We start from the raw sequence: 15,006 nt of genomic DNA, 5'->3' as shown, positions 1-15,006 counted from the left end.
TGTTGTGGCTAGGAGAAGAGATGAGATAAGCCCTAGGGGAGAGAAAGGAGGCTGGGGCTGCTGGGCAGAAAGAGCCGAGGCCCAGAGGGAAGATGAGCAAACAGATCTTGCTTCTGTGTTGTTGCTAAGAAGGATTCAAGTTTGAACATTCTACAGTTAGAGGTCCTGAAGCCTTCCATCCACGCATTGCCATACTCGGCTAACGTTTGCTGTACCGCACAGAATACCTCCCAGTGCATACACCTGGTGCTGGGATTGGATTCTGGAGACCTCCCCCTCCTCTAACTAGCTGTGTGACCATGGGCAGTCTGTGACTTGAGTCTCATATTCCTCAGCTGTAAAAAGGAAGTTTTGAAGGACCCTTGGAGGCATGAACCAGGCCCATCTATTAGCAATTCACATCTCTTCACAAACTGTATGGCCCCTGGATTCAAATGAAATTTGATTAGTTCTTTCAGCAAATACTAAGGACCTCAGGCTGGACTTTTGATGAGCTCTTTTCGCCTCTCAGACTTTGTCCCCTTGCTTCCTGTTGGAAGCCGGCACATTATTTCCGTTCTTTTGTCCGAACTCTTGCTCACCAACACTTACCTGTCTTCTGGGAGGTTTTCTGGATCAAATGAGATCCAGAAAATGAGATCTGCCACCTGTGCTGAGACCTCAGCTCTTCTGCAATGACTTCTTTTAACAAGACTCTGTCAGGAGTCTTCTGTCACCCATCGTCTCTCTGCCAGTCCACTCTCAGCTGGGAGCCCAAGGGGGTGCTTCTCTAGCCCCACCAATATTATTTTCTTTTGTACCTTAAAAAATTACACAATTAAGCAGGGATACATTTTCCTTGTCAAAAAAAAATTAACAGAGTAAAGGGAAACTCCTTTTGACAATTTCTCAGCCTCCCAGCTTAATTCAGTAGGAAACTTGGCCATCCCAAAGATAGTAGTGACAGGCTAAGGTAAGGAAGAGAATGAGGTCTGGAGGTTTCCAAATCCAAGCCTAATCAATCACCATTAGGATCCAACCACACAACCACACTGTGGTTGTGAATATTGACCTCTTTCAGTAAAGGACAAGGTGACCAAACTGGGCCTCCGAGGCTATTCTGGTGCTGCGGGCAGGATGCAGCCACTTCAGGCCGATCCGTGTTTCCCAACTCCGGAGCTGCAGGAGCTTGGCTTTATGATACTGGCGTGTCCTACTGCTGGAGATAAGAGTGAGGTAGTTCTAAGTGCAGGTAATGGAGGTTGCACAGGAGAGATTGATTATAAAATCTGAAAAGAGGAAATGGGGAGAAAGGTGCCTTTGATGCCTGGCCAATGTTCCTGATTACAAAGGCAAAATTGTAGCAGGCAGTAAAGTTACCTGTCCAAGGCCTGGGTGAAGGTCCGCATGTGGAATCAGAGAACTAAGAGATTATTGCAGCAGAGGTGGGGGGAGGAGGGTGGCTGGAAACAAGAGACAGTAAAGAATTGCTTGCAAAAGCACACACCCTAAGATGAGGAGATGCCGCGGATAAAGAAAGACCAGCATTAAGTTTGGGGCTCGGTTGAGCCCTGGAATGCCCTTTGTGAGGAGGTAATGAGATCACATGGCCTCCTTCATGGGAAGGAGGCGGGCTGAGAACTGGAAGAGCTTGTTCAGTGGGGTTTGGAGGGCTGAGTACAGGAGGGAAGTGACCGTGGATAATGAGCTGTCCCAGACTGCGCCTTGTAGAACACTGGCATTCAGAGGCACTGTTGACAATCACCAAGGGAGTAGCTCTCAGAAAGGTCTTGGTCCCTTCCAGCAATGAGGAGGGATTTTACTGTTGCAAATGCAATAATAAAACAACTACCATTTAATGAGCATTTACTGAGTGTTGGGCTCGGTGCTAGGCATTATCCATTATCCATTATCCCCTGTCTTCATGAAAATATCCCATTCTGTAGGTGAAGAATGTGAGGCTCAGAAAGGTTAAGTAAACTGCCCAGGGCCACACAGGCAAATGATGGAGCCAGAATTGGAGACTTAGGTCTATTTTGGAAGGGAGGGGGGGAAAATCAGAACCAACAAGTTGAAGGAGGAAGACAGAGACATAGAGAACAGATCTAAGAATAAGGAAGTACAACATATACCACTAAAGGACAGTATTCATGTCTTTACATAGGTGTGTAAAATACGTGTGCAAAGCTGAGTACTCAGCCAGAGTGGCTTGGACCATAGGAGCAAGCTCAGGATCCTCTTCATTTGCCCCTCATGGCAGCATCTGGGACAGGGTGTCCCAACTCCTGACATTTTGGGAAGATACAGATAGCCAATCCTCAAGCCCATCGAGTTTTCAGGGGCCCTCCCCAGCCACACCCTCCCTGAATGCTACAAGCCTCTTTTCTTGGCTCTCTCCTGGTGTCACTGAGAGGACAGGTGACACCTCCTTATTAGGAGACCTTTTGGATCTATTTTCTTCTCAGGGGCCCTCTTCCCAGCTGAAAATCCCCTGGAGGAGGGAGCAAAGACAGTCCGTGTCACACCCAAGGAAGATTAAAACTGCTTTGCTAGGTAATGAACAGTGTCCTGGTTGAATGACCCCCTTTTTTTTTTCTCTTTTCTTTTTCTTTCTTTTTTTCTTTTCTTTCTTTCTTTCTTTCTTTCTTTCTTTCTTTCTTTCTTTCTTTCTTTCTTTTCTTTCTTTTTTTTTTGGTTTTGTTTTTAATCTGAGAATACTCGAAAAAGTCTTACTGTAAAAGAGTCAAACCATACAAAAGTGTAGTGAGGGGGCGCCTGGGTGGCTCAGTCATTAAGTGTCTGCCTTCGGCTCAGGGCGTGATCCCGGCATTCTAGGATGGAGCCCCACATCAGGCTCCTCCGCTGGGAGCCTGCTTCTTCCTCTCCCACTCCCCCTGCTTGTGTTCCCTCTCTCGCTGGCTGCCTCTCTCTCTGTCCAATAAATAAATAAAATCTTTAAAAAAAAAAAGTGTAGTGAGTATGGTTTTCATGCCACAAATATGACTATACAAGAAATATGTTTTCTTGAGAGCTTCCCCTCACCAAGCAGCTGAACAGAAATATCTGAGAGACCCCTCTGCTACTTGTCCACACTGGTCACCACAAATGTGCCCATTGTCCAGGCACAAGTGGTCCTTTGAAATCCATGGAAGTGCATCATCTTTGCCTGGGCCCAGCCTTCTGGGGTCTACTGCTCCTGGGGCCCAGTCTGCCGATTCCCACAACTTGGCATATCCCCAGGCTCCGCCCCCAATTCCCTAGGATTCCAGGGACTCCAATGCCCCCCTCCATACACACTTCTTTCTGCCTTCAGGACACTCAGTTTTCCTCAAGGAGCTCAGTCTTTCACAAAAGCCAGGAAGGTAGGACTTTAGCAACACTAGCTTTGTGCAAGTGCCCCTGAGGTAGGGAAACAGACGGAGAGGCTCTCTTCTTGGAATGGCAGGAGAGGAAAGACAGAGAACAAAATATAAATAGCTCTCTTTCTTTTCTGTCCTTCCACGATAGCAAAAAAGCAAAACTCAAATTAATATCTTGGTATATCATCCTATGATGGAAATGTTGAAAGCAAAACACCAAAGTCTCTCTTCACTGTCTCTCTCTAAATCCTCTCCCAAAGCTGGCATTATCAGAGTTTTGGTGTGCGTTGTGTTGCCTTTATAGTTCACTGTTAGATATCTGCTTGTAGACCTTTAATATTTAAGAGAAAAAATGTTGATCGAGTACTTACTGTGTGGCAAGCACTGAAGGGCGTGCGGTCAGTTATAGCCTGGGGGGACAGGGAAGTAAGCAGACAACCGAAATACCACTGCACGAGTCTGTGATGAGGGGAATCCAGGGTGCTAAGAGGGCCCAGAGGAGAGGCCTCTGACCTATCCTGACAGAGCAGCAAATGCCAAAAGTGTTTGGAGACATGAAACACGTTATTTCTGGACCATGGGTTGCAATGGGGGAAGAAGTATGGGAAGGGCATGGTAAGCCCAGACCAGGCAGAGCCTTCTAAGCTGTGTTTATAAATACAGACTTTATTCCAAGAGCTATGAGAAGCCTTTTAAGAGCTTAAAGTGGAAGAGTGACACACTCAGGTTAGCATTTTAGATCACTCTGGCTTCAGTGTATAGAACTGAGAAGGGTGAGATGACCCCAGTTAAGAGGTTATTTCAGTAAATTGGAACGGCAGTGATGGCGGCCTGATTAGAGTAGCCAGAGTGTGAACGGAGGAAAAAGGACAAATAGGAGACATGTTTGGGAGATAGAATTGTTAGAATCTGGTGATCGGTGGCTGTTGGTAGTGGGGGTAGGGGTGAAGGAGAGAGAGGAGGCTAGGAGGACACCATCTGGCTTGGGTAGTAGGTGGCTAGTGGTTCCAATCCCTAAAATAGGGAACACAGGAGGAGCAGTTTTGAGGGGTAAAATGATTAGTTCAATTTCAAACATGCAGAGTTCGAGATGTCTCACTTAAGTTTCTTCAGGCAGAAACGTCCAGGCCCTACGTGTTGGACATTTGGTCTGGAACTCAAGAGGCGTCCGGGCTGCACATATGTAATCAGTGATCTCTGTGTGGAAACCAAAGCCATGCACTGGCTGAAGTCACCCAGGGGGTGCATGGATAGTAAAAAGAGTGGAGGGCCTAGGACAGAATCCTGGAAGTCACCACCAGTATTTCAGGGACTCGTTTACTCCCCCCTGGGGACCATCACTTCTCTACAGTTAAGAGTCTGTTCCTTGGTTTGCCTCTCTCTTCTTTTTCTCCCTTTGCTCATTTGTTTTGTTTCTTAAATTCCACATATGAGTGAAATCATACGGTATTTGTCTTTCTCTTTGACTTAGCATTATACCCTCTAGATCTATCCATCTTGTTGAAAGTGGCAAGATTTCATCCTTTTTTATGAATGATAGTCCATTGTCTTCATACACCACATCTTCTTTACCCATTCTTCAATCCGTGGACGGTTGGGCTGTTGCTGTAAGTTAGCTATTGTAGATCACGCTGCCGTAAACATCAGGGTGCATGTATCCCTTTGAATTAGTATTTTTGTATTCTTTGGGTAAATACCCAGTAGTGTTGATTGCTGCTTGTAGAGTATTTCTATTTTTAACTTCTTGAGGACCCTCCATACTGTTTTCTGCAGTGGCTGCACCAGTTTGCATTCCCACCAAGAGTGTAAGAGGTTTCCCCTTTCCTCACATCCTCACCAACACCTATTGTTTCTTGTGTTGTTGATTTTAGCCATTCTGACCGGTGTGAGGTGATATCTCATTGTGGTTTTGATTGGCATTTCCCCGATGATGAGTGATGATGAGCATTTTCCTATGTGTCTGTTGACCATCTGTAGACCTTCTTTGGAAAAATGTCTATTCATGTCTTCTATTTTTTAATTAGATTATTCATTTTCTGGATGTGGAGTTGTATAAATTCTTATTTTTCCTTCAAAATTTTATTTAAATTCTAGTTAATCGACACATAGTGCAATACTGGTTTCAGAAGTAGAATTCAGTGATTCATCACTTACATACAGCACCCAGCGCTCGTCACAAGTGCCCTCCTTAATACCCATCACCCATCTAGCCCATCCCCCGCTCACCTCCCTCCATCAACCCTCAGTTTATTCTCTATCTTTATAAGTCTCTTATGATTTGTTTCTCTCTCTCTCTCTCTCATATAATTTCTTTATACGTTTTGGATACTAACCCTTTATCAGATCTGTCATTTGCAAATATCTTCTCCCATCCACAGGTTGCCTTTTAGTTTTGTTGACTGTTTCCTTCACTGTGCAGGAGCTTTTTATTTTGATGTGGTCTGAACAGTTTACTTTTTATTTGTTTCCCTTGCCTCAGGAGACATATCTAGAAAGAAGTTGCTATGGCCAATGTCAAAGAAGATACTATTTGTGCTCTCTTCTAGGATTTTTATAATTTCAGGTCTCACATTTAGGTCTGTAATCCATTTTGAGTTTATTTTTGTGTATGGTACAAGAAAGTGGTCCAGTTTCATTCTTTTGCATGTAGCTGTCCAATTTTCCCAACACAATTTGTTGAAAAGACATTCTTTTTCCCATTGGTTATGCTTCTCTGCTTTGTCAAAGATTAATTGACCATATACTTGTGGGTTCATTTCTGGGTTTTCTATTCTGATCCATTGACCTGTGTGTCAAAGATTTTTGTGCCAGTACCATACTGTTTTGATGACTACAGCTTTATAATATAACTTGAAGTCCAGAATTGTGACGCCTCCAGCTGTGTTTTTCTTTTTCAAGATTCCTTTGGCTATTTGGGATCTTCTGAGGTTCCACACAAATTTTAGGATTATTTGTTCTAGCTCTGTGAAAAATGCTGGTGGTATTTTGATATGGATTGCATTAAACCTGTAGATTGCTGGGGTGCCTGGGTGGCTTAGTCGGTTAAGCATCTGGCTTCAGCTCAGGTCATGATCTTAGGGTCCAGCCCTGCATCAAGCTTCCTGCTCAGCGGGGACCCTGCTTCTCCCTCTCCCTCTGCCCGTTCATGCTCTCTCTCTCTCTGTCATATAAATAAATAAAATCTTTAAAAAAGAATAAATGAATCTGTAGATTGCTTTAGGTAGTATAGACATTTTAACAACATTCGTTCTTTCAATCCATGAGCGAATGTCTTTCCATTTCTTTGTGTCATCTTCAGTTTCTTTCATTAGCATTTTATAGTTTTCAGAGTACAGGTCTTTCAGTTATTTGGTTAAGTTTATTCTTAGGTATCTTGTTGTTTTTGGTGCAATTGTAAATGGGATTGATTTCTTTTTTTTATTTTTAAAAATGTTATTTACTTATTTGAGAGAGAGAGCGCACAAGCAGGGGCAGAGGGAGAAACAGGCTCCCCGCTGAGCAGGGAGCCCAACATGGGGCTTAATCGCAGGACCCCTCAGGATCATAACCTGAGCCGAAGGCAGACGCCCAACCAAACTGAGCCACGCGGGCACCCCAAATGGGATTGATTTCTTACTTTTTCTTTCTGCTGCTTCATTATTGGTGTATAGAAATGCAACAGATTTCTGTTGATTTTGTATCCTGTGACTTTACTGAATCCACGTATCCGTTCTGGCAGTTTTTTGGTGGAGTCTTTTGGGTTTCCTACATATAGTATCATGTCATCTGCAGTAATGAAAGTTTGACTTCTTCCTTGCTGGTTACTTAACCACTTATTGCCTCAGTTTCCTCATGTTTAAAATGGAGACAGTAGTTTCTAGCATTCTCGTCATCATCATTAGCATGGACAATGGAGGGCTGACTCTGCGTTCATTTGAAGTTACGTGACTCCAGAGGCTGGAGTGAGATAGAGCTGGGTTCTAATCTGGTGTGACCTTCACTTCCCTGTGCCTCAAGCTTCATTTTCTTCTTTAGATGGAGATGATCACAGCTACCTCATAGTGAGATAACATCTAGAGGCCCTGGTATGCAAGAGGCGTTTACTAATAGCTAATTTCCTCCCCTTCCCTCTTCCATAGCTTTTTGTTCAGGACCAGACAAGTCTGGTGACTCTGACACTACGCTTCTTCTCCTGCATCTCATCAGAGGCACCCTACAATAGAGCACTGCTTAGTATACGCTGATTCCCTCTGCGGAGGTCTGGGGGGAGAGGGGTGGTTAAATATTTGCATAGCTTTCTCTACAAACAACTCTTCTCTGAGGTGACTTTCCCCCTCAGTTGACCCCCTGGTCAGTGAGAGGCATGTTGGAGTTCTCTGAAGAAAGCTGACCGTGGGTCGTGGTAGGGGAGCAAGCAAAGCGGTAGACTCCCATGGCTACAATTTGCCTTTCCTGAAGAAGGATCTAGCACCTTTTTGTTCTGTGGGAACAGCTGACTTCTGCCTCCTTACCACACCAGACAGTTTTCTGTCAGCACCAGGGTGATCCTTCTCAAATGCAGATCTGCAGTCTCTGCTCCTTGGTCTGGTGCATACTGACCTTTCCAGCCTCGTCTCCTACCTTCCCCTCCCCACCAGACCTACCTGCCTGCAGTCCCTCCCAGCCCCCTGCCGATGCTGGGCACAGGCTGCTTCCTCTGCCAGGAACGTACCTTCCCCTTCCTGGGGATCCAGTGGGTGAGCACATACCTGTTCAGTCCCCGCTGCCCCCCGACATAGGATTGTTAGTCCCCCCTTCTTGTGGCCTCCCACAGGCCCTTGAATGAACCTGCATCATAACATCACAATACAATGTGTGTGTACACTTGTCTTCTGAGCTTCTTTAAGGCGAAGAGCTTATCTTATTTATTGTTGACTCCCCAATGGATCGTACAGTGCCTGGCACCAAGGAGGCTTTCAGTGTTGGTAGAATGAAGAAATGAAGGGATGTGTGGTTGGGCAAATGGGCAGACAGACAAGACAAATGGAACTTGTTGAGACAGGGGCTACAGGCGCACTGAAGTGAGAACAACCTGGGCCCTCGCCTTTTTGGGGGGTGGGTGGGGGGATGTTCATAACATTTCTCCCACACTAAACTTTGATCACCACCAGACTAGTACTCCTTAAATTCTGGGACCAAGAATGGCACTCCTATCTCAACACCCCCTGCCCAAAGATGTATATTCAAAAGGCTAGAATTCAAAGCAAGGTGGTATATGTGTTTGAGAACCCAATATGTTCAAGGGACTGCAGTGACACAGTGAGAAGAAATAGCATGAAGGTGCCCTCAAAAAATGACTGGGCTCCTAAATCCATCATCAGCATTGTCATCTTCATAAATTCAAAATGCTTTCTGGTTCCTCTGATGGTTCTTTCTGGAAGTCCTTTAGACTTCAGCAGCAGCAGAGAAGGAAGTAGCCGCACCTCCCTCATACAAAATCCCCTTTCTGCAGCATATACTGGGCTTCCAGCACATAAGAACCTCTGGCCCATAGGATTATCTAGGGCCAAATAAATCATACTGTGTTCTCAGCACTCTGGGAAAATTAGATTCAAGTGGGCATTTGAGTCACCTTGAATGACAAGCAAGTATACAGAAGGGCACTCCTGACTCCTGTCTGCACACATTGGGCCCACTTGCCCCTGACTCATTGCTCCGCACCGACTGGGCTAGGGGCACAGGGTCTTGGACTGGCCCTGCCACACCCTCAGAGCAGAGGCGCTGGGCTGACTCCTCTCCACTGCATCATTCCTGAGGACAGGACAAGCTCCTAAGAAGTGTGAGGTTCAAGGCTGTTAGTCACGCCTCACTCCCAAGTAGTGTCTTCTCCCTGCCCGTGCCCTGCTTCATCTCAGGATGGGCACAGGGAAGGGACAAAGGGAGATACTGAGAGGACTGAGGCAGCACCGAGTGCGAAGACCCAAGCCACATGAGAGATGGGGATCTCAGGGGGCACCCCGAGGAGGCAGGAGGCACTGGTAGCACCCAGCACTGCCCTGGGAGGGTAAGGAGGGAAAGCAAGCTTCTGAAGGTACTGATGTGGGCTCTTAGCCTGGGGTTTTGGAGCAGGTGGGCAAAGTAGGAGGGGAGAGAGGCTGGGGCAGTGTGAGGGTTGTCGGAGTGGCTTTGCAGCAGACTCTTCATGGAGGTCCCCCTTTTGGACACCCTCCTGCCTACCTGCCTCCCACCTCCATGTATTCTTGGCCCTGGTACCCCTGAAATGACAACTGATGGTTACTAGCTTCCTCTGAGGCCATCAGATAAGAAGGCCCACTCTTTCATAGCACTAGGAGACCTGCCTGGTCCCTCCCTGGAACAGTGGGCAATTGCTTGGCTCCCATAGCTTACTGCTAACCCCTAGGGCCTCCCTAACCTCTCTCTCTGCCTCTCTCTGCAGTCCCACCCCCTGTACCTGTGCAATGCCAGTGATGACGACAATCTGGAGCCTGGATTCATCAGCATTGTCAAGCTGGAGAGTCCCCAACGGGCGCCCCGCCCCTGCCTGTCCCTGGCCAGCAAGGTGGGTTCACACCTGACTCCACACACACTCTGAACTTCACCCAGCTCCAGGCCATGAGGGGCACCTTTGTTCTCTGTCCCCTTGTCGCCTAGGAATCATGTGCCCAATTCACTCAGGTTTTCCCAACTCACGATGGGTCTGAGACGGGTGGAACTTCAGGCCTCTGTCCTTTCCCCACCAACCATCATCTCCCAGCAGACTCTTCTGACTGTCATCTAGGACATGCTACCTGCCCCATAACCTCCCCCACCATCTGGAAGTTCCTAAACCCCTTCCCCTGCCCAGCAGCAGAGCAAGGAGGGGTCAGTTGAAGGGCTTTTCCACCTGTCAGAAATATTAACTGAACATATGCAAGAATAGCAGAAACATAAGCCATTGCCCTATCCGTAAACCGTTCACGTTCTTCCTCCAAGATTGCAGATCAGTGGCTCCGTATTTCCATGGGGCACCGCTGGCTGGGGCTGGCAGCAGCTGCCACCTCGCCACTGTCCTGGGCTCTCCAGTTTGCCGTGTACCTGCCTGGCCTGCTGCCTCAAAGGTCCTCAAATGACCACGTGCATTTGTGATCCCTGTTCTAACGTTAGTTACTGTTTTCTGGGCGCTGACTGTGGGCCAGGTGGGACACATTCTTTATATATTATCTCGTTTACTTTGCGCAACAGTCAGGAAAGCTAGACGTTTTTATTTTCTATTTGACATATGAGGCAAGTGAGGGTCAGGAAACTGAAGTAACTGGGGCGCCTGGCTGGCTCAGTCAGTGGAGCATGCCACTCTTGATCTCAGGGTTGTGAGTTCGAGCCCCACCTTGGGTGTAGAGATTACTAAAAAAATAAAGAAACTTAAAAAAAAAAAAAAAAAGAGGGGCGCCTGGGTGGCACAGCGGTTGGGTGTCTGCCTTCGGCTCAGGGCGTGATCCCGGCGTTATGGGATCGAGCCCCGCATCAGGCTGCTCCGCTGGGAGCCTGCTTCTTCCTCTCCCACTCCCCCTGCTTGTGTTCCCTCTCTCACTGGCTGTCTCTCTCTGTTAAATAAATAAAATCTTTTTAAAAAAAAAGAGAGAGAGAAAAAAACAACTAAGTAACTTGCTAGGGTTACATAGCTAGGAAGGGGTAGAGCTGTGATTTGAACTGAGTCTTGTCTAGTTCCCAAACCTGGGCTTTTAATCTCCCTGCTCTGTTGCCTCCCATTCTGGCTGGGGACACTTAATGTATATGAAAAGATTCTCATGGTGACCTAAGCCAGAGTGTAGTTAGATTCTGTGCGGCATACTCAGGTCGACTTGAGGGAAGGGGTCCAGCTCCTCCGTGCGGTAAAAGAGGAAGCGGCCCGTCGCAGCCTGTGCGCCTGCTCATTGTACTCGGGCCCAGATCCCCCTGGGGGTTTCCTGATTCTCCTGAGGTCCGCTTCCTGAGCCTGGAGTCTCAAGGAAACAGCCTGGGTTCTTACGCGAGCCACGGAGGGGGCAGGGATCTGAGCAGGATTCGAATGTGGCCCCACAGATGGGTGAAGATATTCTGCCAGCCTGGCCATGCTGATGCAGAGAGGGGCCACGGGAGGATGTGGGAAATGGGGGCCAGGACACACCTGGAAGAGGGGAGAGCGTGGTTTCTATGCAAGACTGTGTGGGTCTTGGGGCACCTGGATGACTCAGTTGGTTTAGTAGCCGATTCTTGGTTTCGGCTCAGATCATGATCTTGGGTTGATGAGATCAAGCCCCACGTGGAGACCCCTACCTTGGGCTCCGCGCTTAGTGGGGACTCTGCTTCAGGATTCTCTCTCCCTCTGCCCACCCCACCTCAAAAAAAAAAAAAAAAAAAAAAGACTATGTGGGTCCTTAATGGCGGCAGAATTTTGTTAGGTTGAAGCTACCTTGCTTTTGGCTCTTCTATTTCCCTTGCTTTACAGAATATGGGCAGACGTCATTCATGTATTCACTGGGTAGACGCGCGCCCAGTGTTTGGTAGCATGAGTGTGAGGGCAGAGAGCGCGTGCGTGCGTGCGTACGTGCGTGCGTACGTAAGTGCGTGCGTGCAAGGCCGCGGCGGGGCAGGAGAGGTGGGGGAAGAGGGGCTCAGAACGCACTGTATGATTGCGGGTACCTGCGGACCCCGGGCCCCCAGGATGCCGTCCACGCGGGAGGATCGCGCTCCGGGGGGAGAAACAGGACCCGTGGCCAGAGGAACACGTGGTCGGTGCTCCCTGAGGCACTTCGGCCTGTTGGCGCCTTTGTTTCCTCCAGCGTAAGATGGGACTTTGATTGTCTCCCCCGGAGATCATTGTGAGGCTAAAAATGATGTGTGTCAAGTCCCAAACAGTGCCTGAGCTAAAACAAACACCGGAACAAAATCCATCGGGGGTTTAGAAGAAGTGCCTTGGCTGCTGCCCTGGGACCTGCTCTCTCCCACAGCCTTTGCGGTCACGCTCGCTCCGCCGCCCGTGCCTCAGCTTCCTCACACCGGGCTGGGCAGGCGCTGGCTCCTCGCTGTGAGCCTGCTCTGCCCCGCGTGCTCCCGGCCTTGGGGTCCAAGGCTTCCCTCGGGCCTCGTCCTTCGACCTCGCCAAGCAGCTCCTCCCTGGGATCCCCTGGCCCGGAGGAGGTCCGCGAAGGTAGTAATGGAGGTCTCGGAGCTGCTTCTAAGATTTCATATGCCCCACAGGCTTAACTGAACTGTTTATTTGTTGCTTTTGGTTACAGATTATCTCCCAGGAAAATGAACTGTACATAATAAAGGCAGTTAGTTTGGTAAATGTTAAGAAAATATGGCTCGGGGCGCCCCGGTGGCCCAGTGGGTTAAGTGTCTGCCTTCAGTTCTGGTCCTGGGATCGAGCCCCACGCTGGGCTCCCTGCTCAGCAGGGAGTCTGCTTCTCCCTCTGCGTCTGCCCTTCCCCTGCTCCTGCTCTCTCTCTCTCTCTCTCTCTCTCTCTCTCGAGCACACGCACTCTCTATCTCAAATAAAATCTTTAAAGAAAATTTAAAAAGTAAAAACTATATGGCTCGTGGGAGACATAGGGGAAAGGTGGGTTTTAGTGATAAAAGTGTGAAAATTGCTGACTTCAATCAGTTAGTGTTAATGGTGTCATCAGGGTCAACAGAGCTGGGGCTCTGGAGCTAGACAGCCCTGGCCCTGAAGCCTGACATCTCCTATGCCCCTCAGTGTGACCTGGACATTTTAGCTCACCTCTCTGGGCCTCTTGTTTCCTCATCCGTAAAAGGGGAATGATAATGGGACTTACATCATAAAGTAGTTACGAGGATTTAATGGGACAGTACAGATGGCAGCTCTCAGCCCCATGCCAGGCATATAGGAATCACTCAACAAATGATCACAGTTATCACTATTGTCCTCATTGGCATCATCATCCCATGCTTTTATAGTTAACAAAATTGGGTTTTTTTCTTTCATTGGTACCTCTCTTGGTCTTCCCTGAAACTCTCACCATAATTTTTCTGGACTCTTCTGTTCCTGTCACCGCCCCCACCCCCCTCCCCCATCTAGTCATCCAAATTGGTTTCTGTTTCTCTATTAGCAACTCCACAGCCATCCTTGTGATTACCCAGGCCCTAATCACCTCATGCCTGGACTAGAGCAGTGGCCTTCTACCTGGTGGAAGCAGCTGGCTCTGGAGACAAGCCCCTGCCTCTCTTACCATAAAGACCACTACCTGATAACCAGGCACTTGGAAGACGGAAGTCCTGAGCGGGAATCCTGCCTCCATTGCTTATCAGCTATGTGATCCTGGGCACGTTGTTTGGTCTCTCTGAGTCTCGGTTTCCTCAACTCAAAACTGGATGACTGTCTATTTATAGAGTTGTGAGGAGTAAATGAAATCATGTACCCAAAGCACGTAGTAATAGCTGATATGACAATAACTAATGCTTACGGGACACTGACCATGTACCAGGTAGTATTATAAGGCTTTACGTGGATTAACTTATATAGTCTGCAAAACAACCCTACGAAGTAGATCCTATTATTATTCCCAGCTTACAGAAAGGAAAACTGAGGCATACAGCAGTTAAGTGACATGCTCAAAGCCTCACAGCTAATAGTTGGTAGCAAATTCAGGACTCAAACCTGAGCAGTCTGGGCAGAGTGGGCCTCAATAAAGGTTATATCCCTTCTACTTTCTCTTACCCTTGCTTTCAAGCCCAGATGAATTCCATCTCTTCTACTGAATCTTGCCTGACTGGCCCAGCTCAGCTAGCCCATTAGGGGTAGAAATACCTCTATTTTGGCAGGTTGCCAGGGTCTCTGTCTGTGCTTTACACACCACGTTTCAGGGGAGGGGGAAACCAAGGCCCTTAACTCCACCCCCATCCTCAAACTCAGCTCGCTTTTATTGTGTATTGAAAATTTGTGTCAGATTGTGTCGGGGGGGAGTGGAGGGAAGGACTTTCTGCAGTGAAACAAGATGTGGGAACTACTGGTCTGTTTCATTCATTTGTACTCTAGAATGTTATCAGCATTCTATTATGTATATGCCTTGTCTCTACAACTAGATGATGAGTTGTTCTAGAGGGCCTGGCCTTCCCTTGCTAGGTGCCCTGGGCACAGTAGGTCCTCGGTCAGTCTTTGATGAGGATGCGGTGACAGAGACTGCCGCTGTGTCTGGAGAGGAAACCTACAGCCCAGACAGGTGCAGGGAGTTGTCTTCAATTCCCGCAGTGCACTGCTTCCAGTGGCTAGAAGCCTTGGGCAGCCAGCAAGGGGGCTGGCTGTCTCTTTGCAGCTCCAAAAGAGATCTCTGCATTGTTTTTCTAGAGCCCAGTCTTCCCATGCAGAAGGCCTACCCACCCTCTCTGCCTTCCAGCTTCCAGTCTCCCAAGAAGTGCTTCTTTCTCTCCCTCTCTCCTACCTTCTTGGGTGCAGGTGGCTGGAGGGAAACTCCAGCCCCAGGGTGGGCTGCCATCTGGCCCCAAGTCTTGCTTTTTGATTCCTAGAACTCTGGACACAGGTACCCACTGCTTGAAAGTCCTGTTGGCCAGTACTCTCTCTTTGATCTCTTTTACAACTTTGTAATTATGGGCTGTAATGGGCTGGGGTGTTTGAACATCAGGGTAATTACTTTCCACTGTTCCTACCCCAATCCTTCAAAGACGGGGTTGGAGGGGGAGGACTAAGAAAATC

The 15,006-nt window shown here is 48.0% G+C and overlaps 1 protein-coding gene across 1 annotated transcript in view; it reads left to right on the top strand.

Moving 5' to 3' along the window:
• The window catches only part of RNF43 (ring finger protein 43), a 60,441-nt gene that overhangs the window by 36,195 nt on the left and 9,240 nt on the right, over positions 1 to 15,006 (top strand). Inside the window, exon 2 of the mRNA XM_040640897.1 lies at positions 9,754 to 9,876. Within this exon, the coding sequence (XP_040496831.1) occupies positions 9,754 to 9,876 (123 nt within the window). The remainder of the gene's footprint in view (positions 1 to 9,753; positions 9,877 to 15,006) is intronic.

The sequence above is a fragment of the Ursus maritimus genome, unplaced genomic scaffold, assembly GCF_017311325.1.
Source record: "Ursus maritimus isolate PB19 unplaced genomic scaffold, ASM1731132v1 scaffold_24, whole genome shotgun sequence".
NCBI lineage: Eukaryota > Metazoa > Chordata > Mammalia > Carnivora > Ursidae > Ursus > Ursus maritimus.
Note: the sequence above shows the minus strand (reverse complement) of the source record. Positions and strands in the feature narration are given on the sequence as shown.